The sequence below is a fragment of the Nyctibius grandis genome, chromosome 2, assembly GCF_013368605.1.
Source record: "Nyctibius grandis isolate bNycGra1 chromosome 2, bNycGra1.pri, whole genome shotgun sequence".
NCBI classification, from domain to species: Eukaryota; Metazoa; Chordata; class Aves; order Nyctibiiformes; family Nyctibiidae; genus Nyctibius; species Nyctibius grandis.
This window is the reverse complement of record NC_090659.1, coordinates 126,472,714-126,488,260: the sequence shown is the minus strand read 5'-3', so window position 1 is coordinate 126,488,260 and position 15,547 is coordinate 126,472,714. Positions and strand designations below refer to the sequence as shown.

The 15,547-nt window shown below is 45.0% G+C and overlaps 1 protein-coding gene across 1 annotated transcript in view; it reads right to left on the bottom strand.

The window, feature by feature from the left end:
- PGM2L1 (phosphoglucomutase 2 like 1) overlaps positions 1–15,547 on the bottom strand; it is a 47,835-nt gene that overhangs the window by 17,019 nt on the left and 15,269 nt on the right. The window contains exons 3-7 of the mRNA XM_068419010.1: positions 13,669–13,836; positions 7,536–7,642; positions 3,351–3,435; positions 2,800–2,883; positions 73–266 (exon numbers count right to left, since the gene is read on the bottom strand). Coding sequence (XP_068275111.1) covers positions 73–266; positions 2,800–2,883; positions 3,351–3,435; positions 7,536–7,642; positions 13,669–13,836 — 638 coding nt within the window. The remainder of the gene's footprint in view (positions 1–72; positions 267–2,799; positions 2,884–3,350; positions 3,436–7,535; positions 7,643–13,668; positions 13,837–15,547) is intronic.

The following is a 15,547-nucleotide window of genomic DNA, read 5'->3' as shown; positions in this document are numbered from 1 at the left end:
ACTCCATTTTCCACTTGTAACCCAGAGCTTACTTAAAAACATAATTTAAGTACATTTTGCTTCATACAATACCTATGATAACAGATTTTTTTCAGATCTTCCATGTAACAGTCACAAATTTTCTTCAGAGGATCCTGTCTAAGGGGACTGGTGTCCACTAGATTCTCATTCCAGGAGCCATTCCATGGTTCAACGCACTCTTCTATACATTTTATAATTTCCTTATCGTGAGGAGAGGTGATCTGTGCCCCATTTTCCCAATAAACCTGGTATAAGTTTAAGGAAAACAAGACACAGTTTATTGACAGAGATTATCAACTTCATAAATTCTTTTAGCTATGGGATTCCACATACTTTCTGCTTCTTGAAGTCACACAGAAAAGGCTAGCATCACAAATCACAGAATCAATGAGGTTGGAAGAGCCCTCTGGGATCATCGAGTCCAACCATTGCCCTGACACCACCATGGCAACTAGACCAGGGCACTAAGTGCCATGGCCAGTCTTTTCTTAAACCCCTCCAGACATGGTGACTCCACCACCTCCCTGGGCAGCCCCTTCCAATGGCTAATGACCCTTGCTGAGAAGAAATGCTTCCTAATGTCCAACCTGACCCTCCCCTGGCCAAGCTTGAGGCTGGGTCCTCTTGTCCTATCACTGGTTGCCCGGGAGAAGAGGCCGACTCCCACTTCACTACAACCTCCCTTCAGGTAGTTGTAGACTGCACTAAGGTCACCTCTGAGCCTCCCCTTCTCCAGGCTAAACACCCCCAGCTCCCTCAGCCGTTCCTCGGAGGTCAGACCCTCCAGATCCTTCCCCAGCTTGGTCGCCCTCCTCTGGACTTGCTCCAACACCTCAACATCTTTCTTGAAGTGCGGGGCCCTTCTACATCACTAGTTTACGATTTTAGCATGCAATGACAGCTACTCAGCAACACAACCTATTCTCAAAAAAAAGCTGCTATTCAACTATTATGACCGAAATCATCAGGTCATGAGAAACTGAAACTGGGCACTTACATCTGAGAGTGTTGTGCAATCTGTAACAGAAGGAAAACATTACCCTTCACAGAGTCCCTGGCATTGCTTTCGAAAAAGAATTTTTGAAATCAACTCAAACCAGATAAGCGGTGTGCCAAGGTACATGTTTTTCCCTAACTGAACAACTATAATCTTTCAGCTGGAAAACACTATCAAACCCTGAACTATAAAAAGTCTTTGTTAAGGAATTATTTAGATGCCAGTTTTCCCACAGTTTGTTTCCAATAGCACGGCGGAGCTCACAGTGCAGACTTTCTACTCAGACTGATCTGTCTCTCTTCTTGTCCACTGGCTTTCATGAAACCCGTAGGTACTCAGTATCGTCAAATTTGGTTAGAATTGTCCAAAACCTTCAGAAGCTACTGAATTTACAGGGGAAATAGTGAAAGATAAAACAATTCCTGTGAAAGACTAGAAAAAACAATATCCTGACAAAAGTAAAATGCTTTGTATCAGAAGACACAAACATAATAGCTTCTTGATATATGAAGCACCCAGAAAACTGATGTGGCTTATCTTCTTACTCATTGCCATAGCTAAGCAGAAGTAAAGGCTGGTGAAGTACTTTACAACTTGTTCCACAGAGGACAAGTGCAGTGCAGGAGCATTGCAGTGCAGTGAGGGAGCTGGGGTTGTTTAGCCTGGAGAAGAGAAGGCTCAGAGGTGACCTTATTGCAGTCTACAACTACCTGAAGGGAGGTTGTAGCGCAGTGGGAGTCGGCCTCTTCTCCTGGGCAACTAGCAATAGGACAAGAGGACACAGCCTCAAGCTTGGCCAGGGGAGGGTCAGGTTGGACATTAGGAAACATTTCTTCTCAGCAAGGGTCATTAGCCATTGGAAGGGGCTGCCCAGGGCAGTGGTGGAGTCACCATGTCTGGAGGGGTTTAAGAAAAGACTGGACACGGCACTTAGTGCCCTGGTCTAGTTGCCATGGTGGTGTCAGGGCAATGGTTGGACTCGATGATCCCAGAGGGCTCTTCCAACCTGGTTGATTCTGTGATTCTGTGCAATCACCTCCAAGACTTATCTCTGTGCAGAGCAAGATTAATTTTCCTATCATTGCCATTACTCACTAACCTGTTACTAAGCTTCTAGAATGCTAAGTTGAGTTAAAGTTTAGAGTTTAGTTCAGATTTTTATAAAGTTTAGAAAGAAAATACTATGTTACCATCCTGCACAACTGGCATTTGCTATTACGGAGTGTTATAGCTTTCCATGCTTTCAAAATCAAGCCAACCACCTCTCTCCCAATGCCCAGAAAAACAACCTTACAGAGAACAACACACTACTACAAAGTTTTATTAATCAACTATTAAACCATCACCACCTTCAGTACGGTTACCTACTGTGTTGACTAATTCACCTAAGTTCTAGCTTAGTTTTAAACTCATTTGAGGTTGTAGTGAAGTGGGAGTCCGCCTCTTCTCCTGGGCAACCAGCAACAGGACAAGAGGACACAGCCTCAAGCTTCGCCAGGGGAGGGTCAGGTTGGACATTAGGAAGCATTTCTTCTCAGCAAGGGTCATTAGCCATTGGAAGGGGCTGCCCAGGGAGGTGGTGGAGTCACCATCTCTGGAGGTGTTTAAGAAAAGACTGGACATGGCCCTTAGTGCCCTGGTCTAGTTGTCATGGTGGTGTCAGGGCAATGGTTGGACTCGATGATCCCAGAGGGTTCTTCCAACCTGGTTGATTCTGTGATTCTGTAATACTGAAAAGCAGCTGGCTGTGGCATGCTACAAACTTCAAGTTCAAGCCTTACCTTGTATCCATTGTCCTCCTTCCGGTTGTGGGATGCTGTAATCATCACACCAGCCACAGCTTTGAGCTGCTGAACAGCATAGGGCTAAAAGGAAACCCAGAAATGTTGATTTACCCAAGAGTTCTGCAGCTGGTACAAATAAAATTATATTATTCGACAGATATGCGATAGGTTGCTACAAGAGAAGTGGCTCTTAATGTTTCACCAGTTTATCTGAAAAGAGTAAACAGAAAAAACAGAATGAAGGAATTCACCAAAAGGCTTGTTGAAAAACAAGTTACAGGGATTTCCAGCTAAAGAGCATCCACTCCTTTCAGCCCTCCCCTCGAAACAAGATCCGCAGAGTACACAGCACACTAGAAAAGCTTGCAGAATACAAACCAAGGATTTAAAACCCTGCAAGAAAAAGCTTCTGTGACTAAACCAGAAAGCTCTGCTTTCTGAGACACTAAAAGTAGAGGTAATCCTTCATTTCTTCCACTCTAAGCAGTAACCTTTTAAACACTCCCTTAACTGCGTGGTTCAACGCTATAATAGAGAAGATAACTCACCACAAATGGTGTGGGGACATAGGTGGAAAAGAAGTAGACAGGGACATCTTTAGCCAGCAGGACTGCAGCAGTGAGCTTGGCAAGTCTACCAACACGAAAAAGAAAACATACAGTCAACCCAGCTCCCCACAACAATCCAACAGCCATATGGCATTACTGTAAACTTCATTTCATTTGTTTCTTAAATCCCTTTTTTTTTTTCCTTACATTAAAAGTAGTATCCTACAGTTTGCACAGTCGATGTAATACGGTTTTCAGGTTGTAGAATCTGAGACAGTGCTTTTATTTGTGGTTTGAAGAGCACAAGGCACTTCAGTCAACGATGTAAATAAACCAGTGATAGCAAAAACAAAGATACAGAACCTCCTGGTGTGACACTTGTCTTTCATTCAAGGACAGAACCAACCTCCCACAAAGTTTTAAGTTGCCAAATGTCTGCAACAGCAGGTTTGGGAAAGGGTTCAGTATCCCAGAGAGCAAAGCTTGTTGGCCAGCCTTGTCCAGCAGCTTCAGACAATATCCATGAAGAAGATCTACTCCTAAAATAAACTTCTGCAAACCAGCACGCTCTTATTCCAGAAAGTTTAGAAACCATAACAGCATCTGTGTTCTTAAACCTTGCCTTTATAATGAACTTTTCCTTTCAAGCAGCATGGAAACTCTTTCAGGTAACTGTTTGATATGAAACTGTTTGTTTCAAATCAGCTACACACAATTAATTATATTAATCCCAATTAATGGGAAGTCTAGGGGGAAGAGTGGTTAGAAAGAAGCCCAGCGGAAAGAGACTTGGGGGTGCTGATCGACAGCCGGCTAAACGTGAGCCAGCAGTGCGCCCAGGTGGCCAAGAAGGCCAATGGCAACCTGGCCTCTATTAGGAATAGTGTGTCCAGCCGGTCTGGGGAAGGGATCGTCCCTCTGTACTGGGCACTGGTGAGGCCGCACCTTGAATCCTGTGTCCAGTTGTGGGCCCCGCACTTCAAGAGAGATGTTGAGGTGTTGGAGCGAGTGCAGAGGAGGGTGACCAAGGTGGTGAAGGGTCTGGAAGGTCTGACCTCCGAGGAACGGCTGAGGGAGCTGGGGGTGTTTAGCCTGGAGAAGAGGAGGCTCAGAGGTGACCTTAGTGCAGTCTACAACTACCTGAAGGGAGGTTGTAGTGAAGTGGGAGTCGGCCTCTTCTCCCAGGCAACTAGTGATAGGACAAGAGGACACAGCCTCAAGCTTGGCCAGGGGAGGGTCAGGTTGGACATTAGGAAGCATTTCTTCTCAGCAAGGGTCATTAGCCATTGGAAGGGGCTGCCCAGGGAGGTGGTGGTGTCACCATCTCTGGAGGGGTTTAAGAAAAGACTGGACATGGCACTTAGTGCCCTGGTCTAGTTGACAGGGTGGTGGTCAGGGCAATGGTTGGACTCGATGAGCCCAGAGGGCTCTTCCAACCTGATTGATTCTGTGATTCTTGCTCAGAGTCAAAACAGATGAGAGATTACATAGTGTAAGTTTGCTTTGCTCACTCTTTTTTCACAGACAAGCATTAATTCTTGCTTCCTTATCTCCCATGACGAGTATGCTGTAGTCTAAGTTTCAGTTACTCAGAATTTCACTATAGCGCCTATCAAATGAAGCCTGAAACCACTTAAAAAGAGTTTGAGAGCTCAGCTTGTAGTTGAAGTTACTGAAATTTTGCTTATGTATCACAATGGTTTACATCAATTTAGTTGCAGGATACAGCTGGATGGTCTGCCGTCTCCCTCAACGCTGGAACTGATGCAAAGACAGGGGTGCTCCTGCTCACACAGTGCTGGACAAGCACACTGATCCACCTGAAAACACACTTTTGGGGAGGTTCAGTTTGATTTTAGTACTATTACAGCTACGCATCAGTCCAAGGGGACAGAAGAAACATGTATTGAGAACTGATTTGCTCCTTCGACATGTGAAACATGACTGTGCTGCCATCAAGTCTGATTTCCAAGCTTTATGGGGCTGAAAATGAATGCTCTTCTTACACTTCCACATGTTTAAGCTGTGCCTAACCCAGACAATTTGGGTAATAGCCTCGCAAATACAGTGTAACAGGTGAGTTTAAAACCCTTATGCCAAAGCCTGGCGAATAATGTGCCGCAGATATTTGAAGACCACAAGATGTGGAGAGGCAGACTTCAGGGGAATGGAGAAACTCTTAGAAGGTCACTAGATTCTGTGCTCTGTTATACCAAGAACTTTTACAGCCCTAGAATATGAAATGTTGACAAAAATAATAAAAAAACCCTACATTAGTTACAACAATTAACTATAATAATGATAATAACTACACGAATTAGTTTTGGTTGAAATGGACCTTTAAGATCATCAAGTCCAAGCATTGACCTAGCACAAGAATTAACTACTAATTAACTGAAGAATAATGAGCTACAGCGTTGTTTTTTTGTAAAGTGTGCCATTACAAAATATGTTTTAGCAACCTGAATGACAAAGGATTAGGATTCCTTACGGAATTCAGAAAGCACTTTTTTTAGAGATCCTCTAGCCCCTTTCCCTGCAAAGAGCATCATCTTTGTCGGCGACACGGACAGTGGGATTGAGCGCGCCCTCAGCGAGTTTGGGATGACACCGAGCTGTGCGGTGCGGTGACACGCTGGAGGGAAGGGATGGCATCCAGAGGGACCTGGACAGGCTGGAGAGCTGGGCCTGTGCGAACCGCATGGAGTTCAACAAGGCCAAGGGCAAGGTCCTGCATGTGGGTCGGGGCAATGCCAAGCACAAATCCAGGCTGGGCGGAGAATGGATGGAGAGCAGCCCTGAGGAGAAGGACTTGGGGGTGATGGGTGACGAGAAGCTCACCACGAGCCGGCAATGTGCGCTGGCAGCCCAGAAAGCCAACGGTGTCCTGGGCTGCATCCCCAGCAGCGTGGCCAGCAGGGCGAGGGAGGGGATTCTGCCCCTCTGCTCCGCTCTTGGGAGGCCCCCCCTGCAGTGCTGCGTCCAGCTCTGGGGCCCCCAACACAAGAAGGACACGGAGCTGTTGGAGCGAGTCCAGAGGAGGCCACGGAGATGTTCAGAGGGCTGGAGCCCCTCTGCTCTGGAGACAGGCTGAGAGAGCTGGGGTTGTTCAGCCTGGAGAAGAGAAGGCTCCACGGAGACCTTCTAGCACCTTCCAGTGCCTGAAGGGGCTACAGGAAAGCTGGAGAGGGGCTTTTGACAAGGGCATGGAGTGACAGGATGAGGGGGAACGCTTTTAAACTGAAAGAGGGGAGATTGAGATGAGATCTGAGGAAGAAATTCTTGGCTGTGAGAGTGGTGAGACACTGGCCCAGGTTGCCCAGAGAAGCTGTGGCTGCCCCCTCCCTGGCAGTGTTCAAGGCCAGGTTGGATGGGGCTTGGAGCAACCTGGTCTGGTGGAAGGTGTCCCTGCCCATGGCAGGGGGGTGGAACTAGATGGTCTTTAAGGTCCCTTCCAACCCAAACCATTCTGTGATTCTGTGACTGGAAGTCTACGTTTTAAGCATTCCAGGTTGAGATATTCCCAGTGCAAAAATACACTGAGAGTGCAGACTACATAAGGGTATCAAATACCAGGTTACAGTAGGCTGAAGGTAGAAGCCTTCTCCCCCGAGCAAGCTTAAATCAGATGCATAATACAAAAGAACGACAGTGTTAACAATAGCACACTAACGTTTATTAGCCATTGGAAGGGGCTGCCCAGGGAGGTGGTGGAGTCACCATCTCTGGAGGGGTTTAAGAAAAGACTGGACATGGCCCTTAGTGCCCTGGTCTAGTTGACATGGTGGTGTCAGGGCAACAGTTGGACTCAATGAGCCCAGAGGGCTCTTCCAACCTGGTTGATTCTGTGATTCTGTTTAGGGATGTCAAGCTAGATGTTAGTATTCCAAATTTACCTTCACGTTCAAATTTCTCTCCGGACATATCAACTTCATAATGTCTGCCTAACGTTCTTGTGCACTTAGACTGTAAATTCTTTGGTGAAGTGACTAGCCTTACATTCCCCATTTGCTGGTAACTGGTATTATAAGGGTTTTAGTCCGTGCCTCTCTTCATTACTAATTAAATGGGCCAGGGGAGGGCCAAGAGTGTGTGAAGTTCATGCCAAAAATATTCTGATAGAACGGAATGCATTCAAAGCCACAATTTAATTTCGAGTCTTGCAAATGTAATCAATACTCATACTTCTTACTGCTGCAGTTGCTGGTCACCTGACCTCGTGTGTCATATCCAACAACAAAGCCTCTCTGTTTAAAGTCTGAAAAACACCTCTCGAGATACTTGTAGATCCCCTGGAAAGACAAAAAAGAAGAAGAAAAAAATAAAGAAGGGAAGAATTAGTGCAGCACACACTAACATTAAAAATGATTTTTCAGGATATCAAATGTCAGTAGTCAAAATACAGCTCAGCAAAACCATCAATAATGATATTCACAACAGCAGCATATTTCTTTTTCCCCAAAGTATTCACAGAAAGAAAGAAAGCAAACAGGGCAACAGCTGTGGGGAATAAAAGCAGCACAACAATAAGTGACCAAACAGCATAAACAGGAAGCTTGAGCCAACAAAATCCTCAAGGAGCAAACACTTGTTTTCAATCAGTCCTGGACTTTCATGTATTCAACCATCTTCTTAATGATCCAGTTGAGAAAGATCCATTTTTGAAAGTCCGTCCACTCAGGCAATATAAGGCTGGTGCTAGTCAGTGCTAGTCTTTATAGCATCATAGAATCGTTTTGGTTGGAAAGGACCTGAAGAAGAGGAGGCTCAGAGGTGACCTTAGTGCAGTCTACAACTACCTGAAGGGAGGTTGTAGTGGAGTGGGAGTCGGCCTCTTCTCCCAGGCAACTAGCGATAGGACAAGAGGACACAGCCTCAAGCTTGGCCAGGGGAGGTTCAGGTTGGCCATTAGGAAGCATTTCTTCTCAGCAAGGGTCATTAGGCATTGGAAGGGGCTGCCCAGGGAGGTGGTGGAGTCACCATCTCTGGAGGGGTTTAAGAAAAGCCTGGACATGGCACTTAGTGCCCTGGTCTAGTTGACATGGTGGTGTCAGGGCAATGGTTGGACTCCATGAGCCCAGAGGGCTCTTCCAACCTGATTGATTTTGTGATTCTGAAACACGTGTACTCAAACAAAGAGTTTAAATCTCATGCAGTTTACTTCAGAAACAAGTTCTAATCTGCTTCCCCGAGTTTGCTTTTTCTAACTTGATATAATGTTTTAATAAACAACTAAAAATAGAAGCTCCACAGAGGGAGCAAATGAAAACAACCCAGTTTGTTACTTTCAGAAACCAGCAATGCCCATGAAACAGAACTTGCAAACACATTCCCTGCTGACCAAACTGAAACTTTGCACTTTCTGCCAAGAATGCGGATCAGTCAGCCGATCCAAGCTCGGTCACGCTTTCACGAGACTGGAAACACAAAGGCAGCATGCAACGTTCAGGCACTGGGAGCGTGAGCAGCTCCAAACTCAACAGACTGCACAGGCCTAAAAGCAAAGTGACTATTATTAACTTCCCCTGCATGATCAAGGTGTTTACTCTGCTTCAAAGAAAAGTGGATTCGTTTAAAGGAACTTTGCTATTCTTAACAATTCCACCACTGGCAACAAACAATAAGTTTTTAAACTATTTTTTTATTAATTTCTTCAGCTCGTTCCCACAGGATCAGCAGAGATGACCTGTTCCACATCTGCAAGTTTCGTTCATACCACTACAGTATTAGTAGCAGATGAGTTTGGCATACTCAGATTAGTAAGGCTAGAAAAAGGAAGCATCATTCTATGGTGTGCCCAGTTTACAGGTTAGAAACGTAAAGAAAACTTTCTGTTAGACCCAGAATCACAGAATCAATCAGGTTGGAAGAGCCCTCTGGGATCATCGAGTCCAACCATTGCCCTGACACCACCATGGCAACTAGACCAGGGCACTAAGTGCCATGTCCAGGCTTTTCTTAACCCCCCCCAGAGATGGTGACTCCACCACCTCCCTGGGCAGCCCCTTCCAATGGCTAATGACCCTTGCTGAGAACAAATGCTTCCTAATGTCCAACCTGAACCTGCCCTGGTGCAGCTTCAGGCTGTGTCCTCTTGTCCTATCACTGGTTGCCTGGGAGAAGAGGTCGACTCCCACTCCACTACAACCTCCCTTCAGGTAGTTGTAGACTGCACTAAGGTCACCTCTGAGCCTCCTCTTCTCCAGGCTAAACACCCCCAGATGATACTGAAGAAAAAAAATGGTCAGATATAAGGTTGGGTTTGAAACCCTACCAATAAGCTCCAAGATGTTACTTCTCTTCTTTTCAAAGCCTGTCTAAACAGCTCTTGGAATTTGGTTTCACTGCAGAAGTCTGGGCTCCAGTTGTACAAGTCAGACAGCAGCAGTATGTCAAACAGCTTAACAGAGTCCCAGCTGTTCCAAGTTTTAAGCACACCACTTCATCCAGAGCCAACAGAAAACAAACTATTTCAGTCATGTCTACTGAGGGACTTGTATCAGAGCGTTAGCCTGCAAAGAGATAACTATTTTAAAATGTTTAAGTACACAGTATTAAATGAGAGATTTTATCAATCCTTTGTAAATCATATAATAAAACACCTTTTATCATATGGCTGAAGCTCCATTTATAAAAAAGCTACTTGACAAAGTAGATAAGATTCAGTGGGTTTGTCATAACGAAAACTTTGTATTGATGTCCCAAGGACAATGGTTACAAATCTATCAGTTCATTATATTTTTAATAGTTAAGACTAAAGTTGGGAAGAGATAAGATGTTTAAGTATATTTAATATACACAGCCCAAACCCATTTGTATTTTATATCACACAAAATCCCAGAATCAATGAGGTTGGAAGAGCCCTCTGGGATCATCGAGTCCAACCATTGCCCTGACACCACCATGGCAACTAGACCATGGCACTAAGTGCCATGTCCAGGCTTTTCTTAAACCCCTCCAGAGATGGTGACTCCACCACCTCCCTGGGCAGCCCCTTCCAATGGCTAATGACCCTTGCTGAGAAGAAATGCTTCCTAATGGCCAACCTGAACCTCCCCTGGCCAAGCTTGAGGCTGCGTCCTCTTGTCCTATCACTAGTTGCCTGGGAGAAGAGGTCGACTCCCACTGCGCTACAACCTCCCTTCAGGTAGTTGTAGACTGCACTAAGGTCACCTCTGAGCCTCCTCTTCTCCAGGCTAAACACCCCCAGCTCCCTCAGCCGTTCCTCATAGGTCAGACCCTCCTGAGGAAATGCGGAAAGGAAATATGGAACATCCATTTTCTGACTCATGCTATTCGTTTTCAAAAGGATTCAACACTTCTTTTTCCTCTCCTCCCACTACGTTCACTGGGGTGAGGGAAACCTCTGTTTTTCAGATTAAGAACCCAACTGCTTTTTGCTTAATATTTACCGGAATAAAGTATGTGCAAGAATGACTATCAAAGTCAGGAATTGTAGTTTAATGTGACTATAACCCTGGATAAATCAATGTTCAAATTCAGACTCATTTCATGTGCTCAAAGTCTGAACAATATCAGATCAATTTCAAATGTACTCTGAATTAATGTCTTATGAAGTTTAGTTGTGAAGAGTAGTCATTTATCAATTTTTCCCCAGAACAAGTAGATTTGAGGAACACATCAGCTGAAAAGTGCTCTGGTACTGTACAATAAGCAAATTTAAGAACAAAGCCACTACAAGACAGCAATATATAGAAAAGGAACATGAAGCACTTTTGATCAAAAACTAAATCAACATCAACTGTTCTTTCCAAAGGTGTTTATCAAAAAGGTGAGGAAAGAAATGAGACAACTTGACACCAAGTACTTTGAGAAAGGCTATATCATCTGCTCTTGAACAAAACAGTGCTTGAAAGAAAAGCAGACATGATTAAGCCTTATATTAATCAACAGGCTGATTCATTCAGACAACCACCACACATACAACTCATTAACATTGTTGAAAGAGAAGCAGGGAGGTAAACGGAGAAGAGTGCGATCATTTTCCAGCTCCCTTCTGGCATGCAAGACCAAAATCGACAGAGGAAAAAAGGAGGATAAAAGATATTGAAGAAACAAGTCCAGAAAATTGTATTTCTAGTTGTTAACTTAGCTCATCAAAAGAACCTAAAATATGGTTCAAGGAAAAGATGTGTCAGAAGTGAGGAGTCTCTGCCACCAGCCTTCCCCACCACAGCACTGATATCACTCATGTCCCCATGGCAGCCTCCATCCAGCTCCTCAACTCCACGTATCAGCTTTTGTGCCCTCCTAAATGCACGTCCAATGCCACCACCAAGCAGGGCCTAATCTCTGGCAGAAGAGCAGGAAATTCAGATTAAAGCCTCTCCGGCCAAAACTCTATCCCACATGCACACCATCCCATCAGACCCTTTCCAACAACACTAACATACAACTATCAAAATGGCAGTCTAGAATCACAGAATCAGCCAGGTTGGAAGAGCCCTCTGGGATCATCGAGTCCAACCATTGCCCTGACACCACCATGGCAACTAGACCAGGGCACTAAGTGCCATGTCCAGTCTTGTCTTAAACCCCTCCAGACATGGTGACTCCACCACCTCCCTGGGCAGCCCCTTCCAATGGCTAATGACCCTTGCTGAGAAGAAATGCTTCCTGATGTCCAACCTGACCCTCCCCTGGCCAAGCTTGAGGCTGTGTCCTCTTGTCCTGTCGCTGGTTGCCTGGGAGAAGAGGCCGACTCCCACTCCACTACAATCTCCCTTCAGGTAGTTGTAGACTGCAATAAGGTCACCTCTGAGCCTCCTCTTCTCCAGGCTAAACAACCCCAGCTCCCTCAGCCGTTCCTCGTAGGTCTAAGTTCCAAGATCTCCCTGTCCATATTCAAATCAAGAAGTCCAGCTCAAAACACTCGACTCCAAACTTCGAAGAACTAGTCCTTAAAAAGATCAACATCTGTTTACAGCGTTTTCTTAGCAAATAATTCCATAATGATATCTCTAAGCCAAATACACAAATACTAAATCATAGATAAACCATGAATCATCAACCTCTCTGATACAATATATAACACAAGATCCACAGTTTGAGAGTTTAAGTTCATATCACAGAATCACAGAATCATTTAGGTTGGAGAAGACCTTGAAGATCATCAAGTCCAACCGTTAACCCAGCACTGCCAAGGCCACCACTAACCCATGTCCCTCAGCACCACATCTACACGGCTTTTAAATCCCTCCAGGGATGGGGACTCCACCACTGCCCTGGGCAGCCTGTGCCAGTGCTTGACAACCCTTTCGGTGAAGAAATTGTTCCTGATATCCAGTCTCAAATTACTTTCTTGCATCTCTACTTAAAAAAAATGTCAAGAGCTACAGAGCTACAGCAATGTCAGTGCACTTAACCACAGTATTTTCTACAACTATCCAATCCTGTTGTCAGTAACACAGCCAGTGTTACTGGAAGGATTCCCCAGAAGTTAAACGATTTACAATACAGATGTTCTTCATGGTCAGTCTACATTTGCTTTTTCATAGAATCACAGAAGGGTTTGGGTTGGAAGGGACCTTAAAGATCATCCAGTTCCAACCCCCTGCCACAGGCAGGGACAACTTCCACTAGACCAGGTTGCTCCAAGCCCCATCCAACCTGGCCTTGAACACTGCCAGGGAGGGGGCAGCCACAGCTTCTCTGGGCAACCTGGGCCAGGCTCTCACTACCCTCACAGGAAAGAATTTCTTCCAATATCTAATCTAAATCTCCCCTCTTTCAGTTTAAAACCATTCCCCCTCGTCCTGTCACTCCATGCCCTTGTAAAAAGCCCCTCTCCTGCTTTCCTGTAGGCCCTTCAGGTACTGGAGGTTCCTTCAGGTTCCTGGAGGCCCCCTTCAGGTACACCTTCATCTTACTTCCTCTTCACTTTCTTCATAAAACCTGCTATTTTTGTACAGTTATTCACAAGTTTGGCTAAAAATGAAAGAAAAGGCTCATTTGGTTGAGGGTAGGTTTGCTTCTTGGGTTTTCTTGGTGGATTTTGTTTAGTTTTTGACAAATACTAGAAGTTCTCATGACAGCTAATGATTTCCAACTTCAGAGCAGTATAATAGACTCTAACTACTGGCCAAATTCCAGTAGAAGTGATTATATTCTGCCTCCTAGGATGCCCAGTTAAAGCTGTTCAAGCTACTTTATTTTCTTCCAGCACTAAACATTTCATGCTCTCACTCTACTGTTCAACGGCTGCTGCTTTTCACCCTCAGCTTGTATTTCAGTGGTACACTATGTGACCCAAACGTTTCCTGTGAAACCATCCCATTGTCTCCTGTGTTCAGCTTACCTGTGTTGACTGGATCACCGTAAGATCGTTGATGTAGCAAAAGCCTGCTCCCATAGCAGAGCGAAGCCCGGCAGTCCCAAAGGTCAGCCTGCAGCAGAGACGATCCCGTAACTCTTTATGCTTTCCATTCTGTAGCAAGCTTTCAATCTGTTCCTTTGTTTTTTGGTTCTGCAAAAGAAGATTAAGGTCTTCATTTAGTTCTTGAAATCAGGATCTGAACTATATTGGGGAGGTTCAGGTTGGACATTAGGAAGCATTTCTTCTCAGAAAGGGTTATTAGACATTGGAAGGGGCTGCCCAGGGAGGTGGTGGAGTCACCATCTCTGGAGGGTTTAAGAAAAGCCTGGACATGGCACTTAGTGCCCTGGTCTAGTTGACATGGTGGTGTCAGGGCAATGGTTGGACTCGATGATCCCAGAGGGCTCTTCCAACCTCATTGATTCCGTGATTCTATATGCTTATTGTTTTTAAATAATCCCTAGTTCTGCAGTGCAACAAGTTCTTCCCATCCTATAAAACGCCTGTCTGCACAAACAAGCCTTCACTGTCACTCTCATTTCTATTGTGTTCTCTTTTCTGTATCACACTTATTTATAAAAGATTCAAGAGCTCTGTCTGCCATTGATACACTGATGTGTTTGCCTAGACATTAATACACTCTCCAGCCACATGAAGCCTGGAAGTGAGGGGTGCAGACCTTACAACAGGTTTTTCCAAGGCAGGTAGCACAAATTAATTCTTGATCTGTGCTGCTGGAAGACAGACAAAAATCTGAACTTCAAAGCAGTATTTCCTTCCTCCCCACCCGCAGGAAAGGTCTGTAAACAGGCACAGTAAAATAAAGCTGACATTGTGAACTCAAAAATAAAGCTTGTCTTTTCAAGTTACATTACGCAGAACCACAGAATCAGGTTGGAAGAGCCCTCTGGGATCATCGAGTCCAACCATTGCCCTGACACCACCATGGCAACTAGACCAGGGCACTAAGTGCCATGTCCAGGCTTTTCTTAAACCCCTCCAGAGATGGTGACTCCACCACCTCCCTGGGCAGCCCCTTCCAATGGCTAATGACCCTTGCTGAGAAGAAATGCTTCCTAATGTCCAACCTGAATCTCCACGGTTAATCGTTAGTGAGGTAGGTACAAGAGAGTCAATGCTCCTGTTTACCACAAGCTCTCAAAAAAAGGTAGGTATTTCTGTCAGAAAAACCCAGCCACTTTTCACACTTTCCCTTCTTGGTATATACACTGGATATAAGTGGGTTGGGGGAAAAAAAAATAGTCCTACTGCTGAAGGTAAGTACCACATCCATCATTATAACAGCCACTTCACTCTCCAAACTTAGACTTTTAATGGTACTTCGGAGGGTCTCAAGAATCTCGTCAGTAAAACCCAGAGAATTGTCCTACTAGTGATAGGACAAGAGGACACAGCCTCAAGCTTCACCAGGGGAGGTTCAGGTTGGACATTAGGAAGAATTTCTTCCTAAGAAAGTGGTGTCTCACCACCCTCACAGCCACGAATTTCTTCCTAAGATCTAATGTATGGAGCAGCGTGGGCAAGAGAGACCGATTACTGAAATCTCCCCCTGTGCACTCAGTATTTTCCCCAAGTTTCCATCACTGTCGAAGCCATGAACCTCCAAATGTACACAACGCACGTACACACACACTATTTGCTCTTCGTAGTTATTCTGCACCCTCAACTAATATTGAGGCTAGGAAAACACGGGACAAACCAGGAAAACTTTAATATTAATTACCTATGATGATTAGAATTAGACAGTCACAGAATCACAGAATCAACCAGGTTGGAAGAGACCTCAGGGATCATCGAGTCCAACCGTTGCCCTTACACCACCCTGTCAACTAGACCAGGG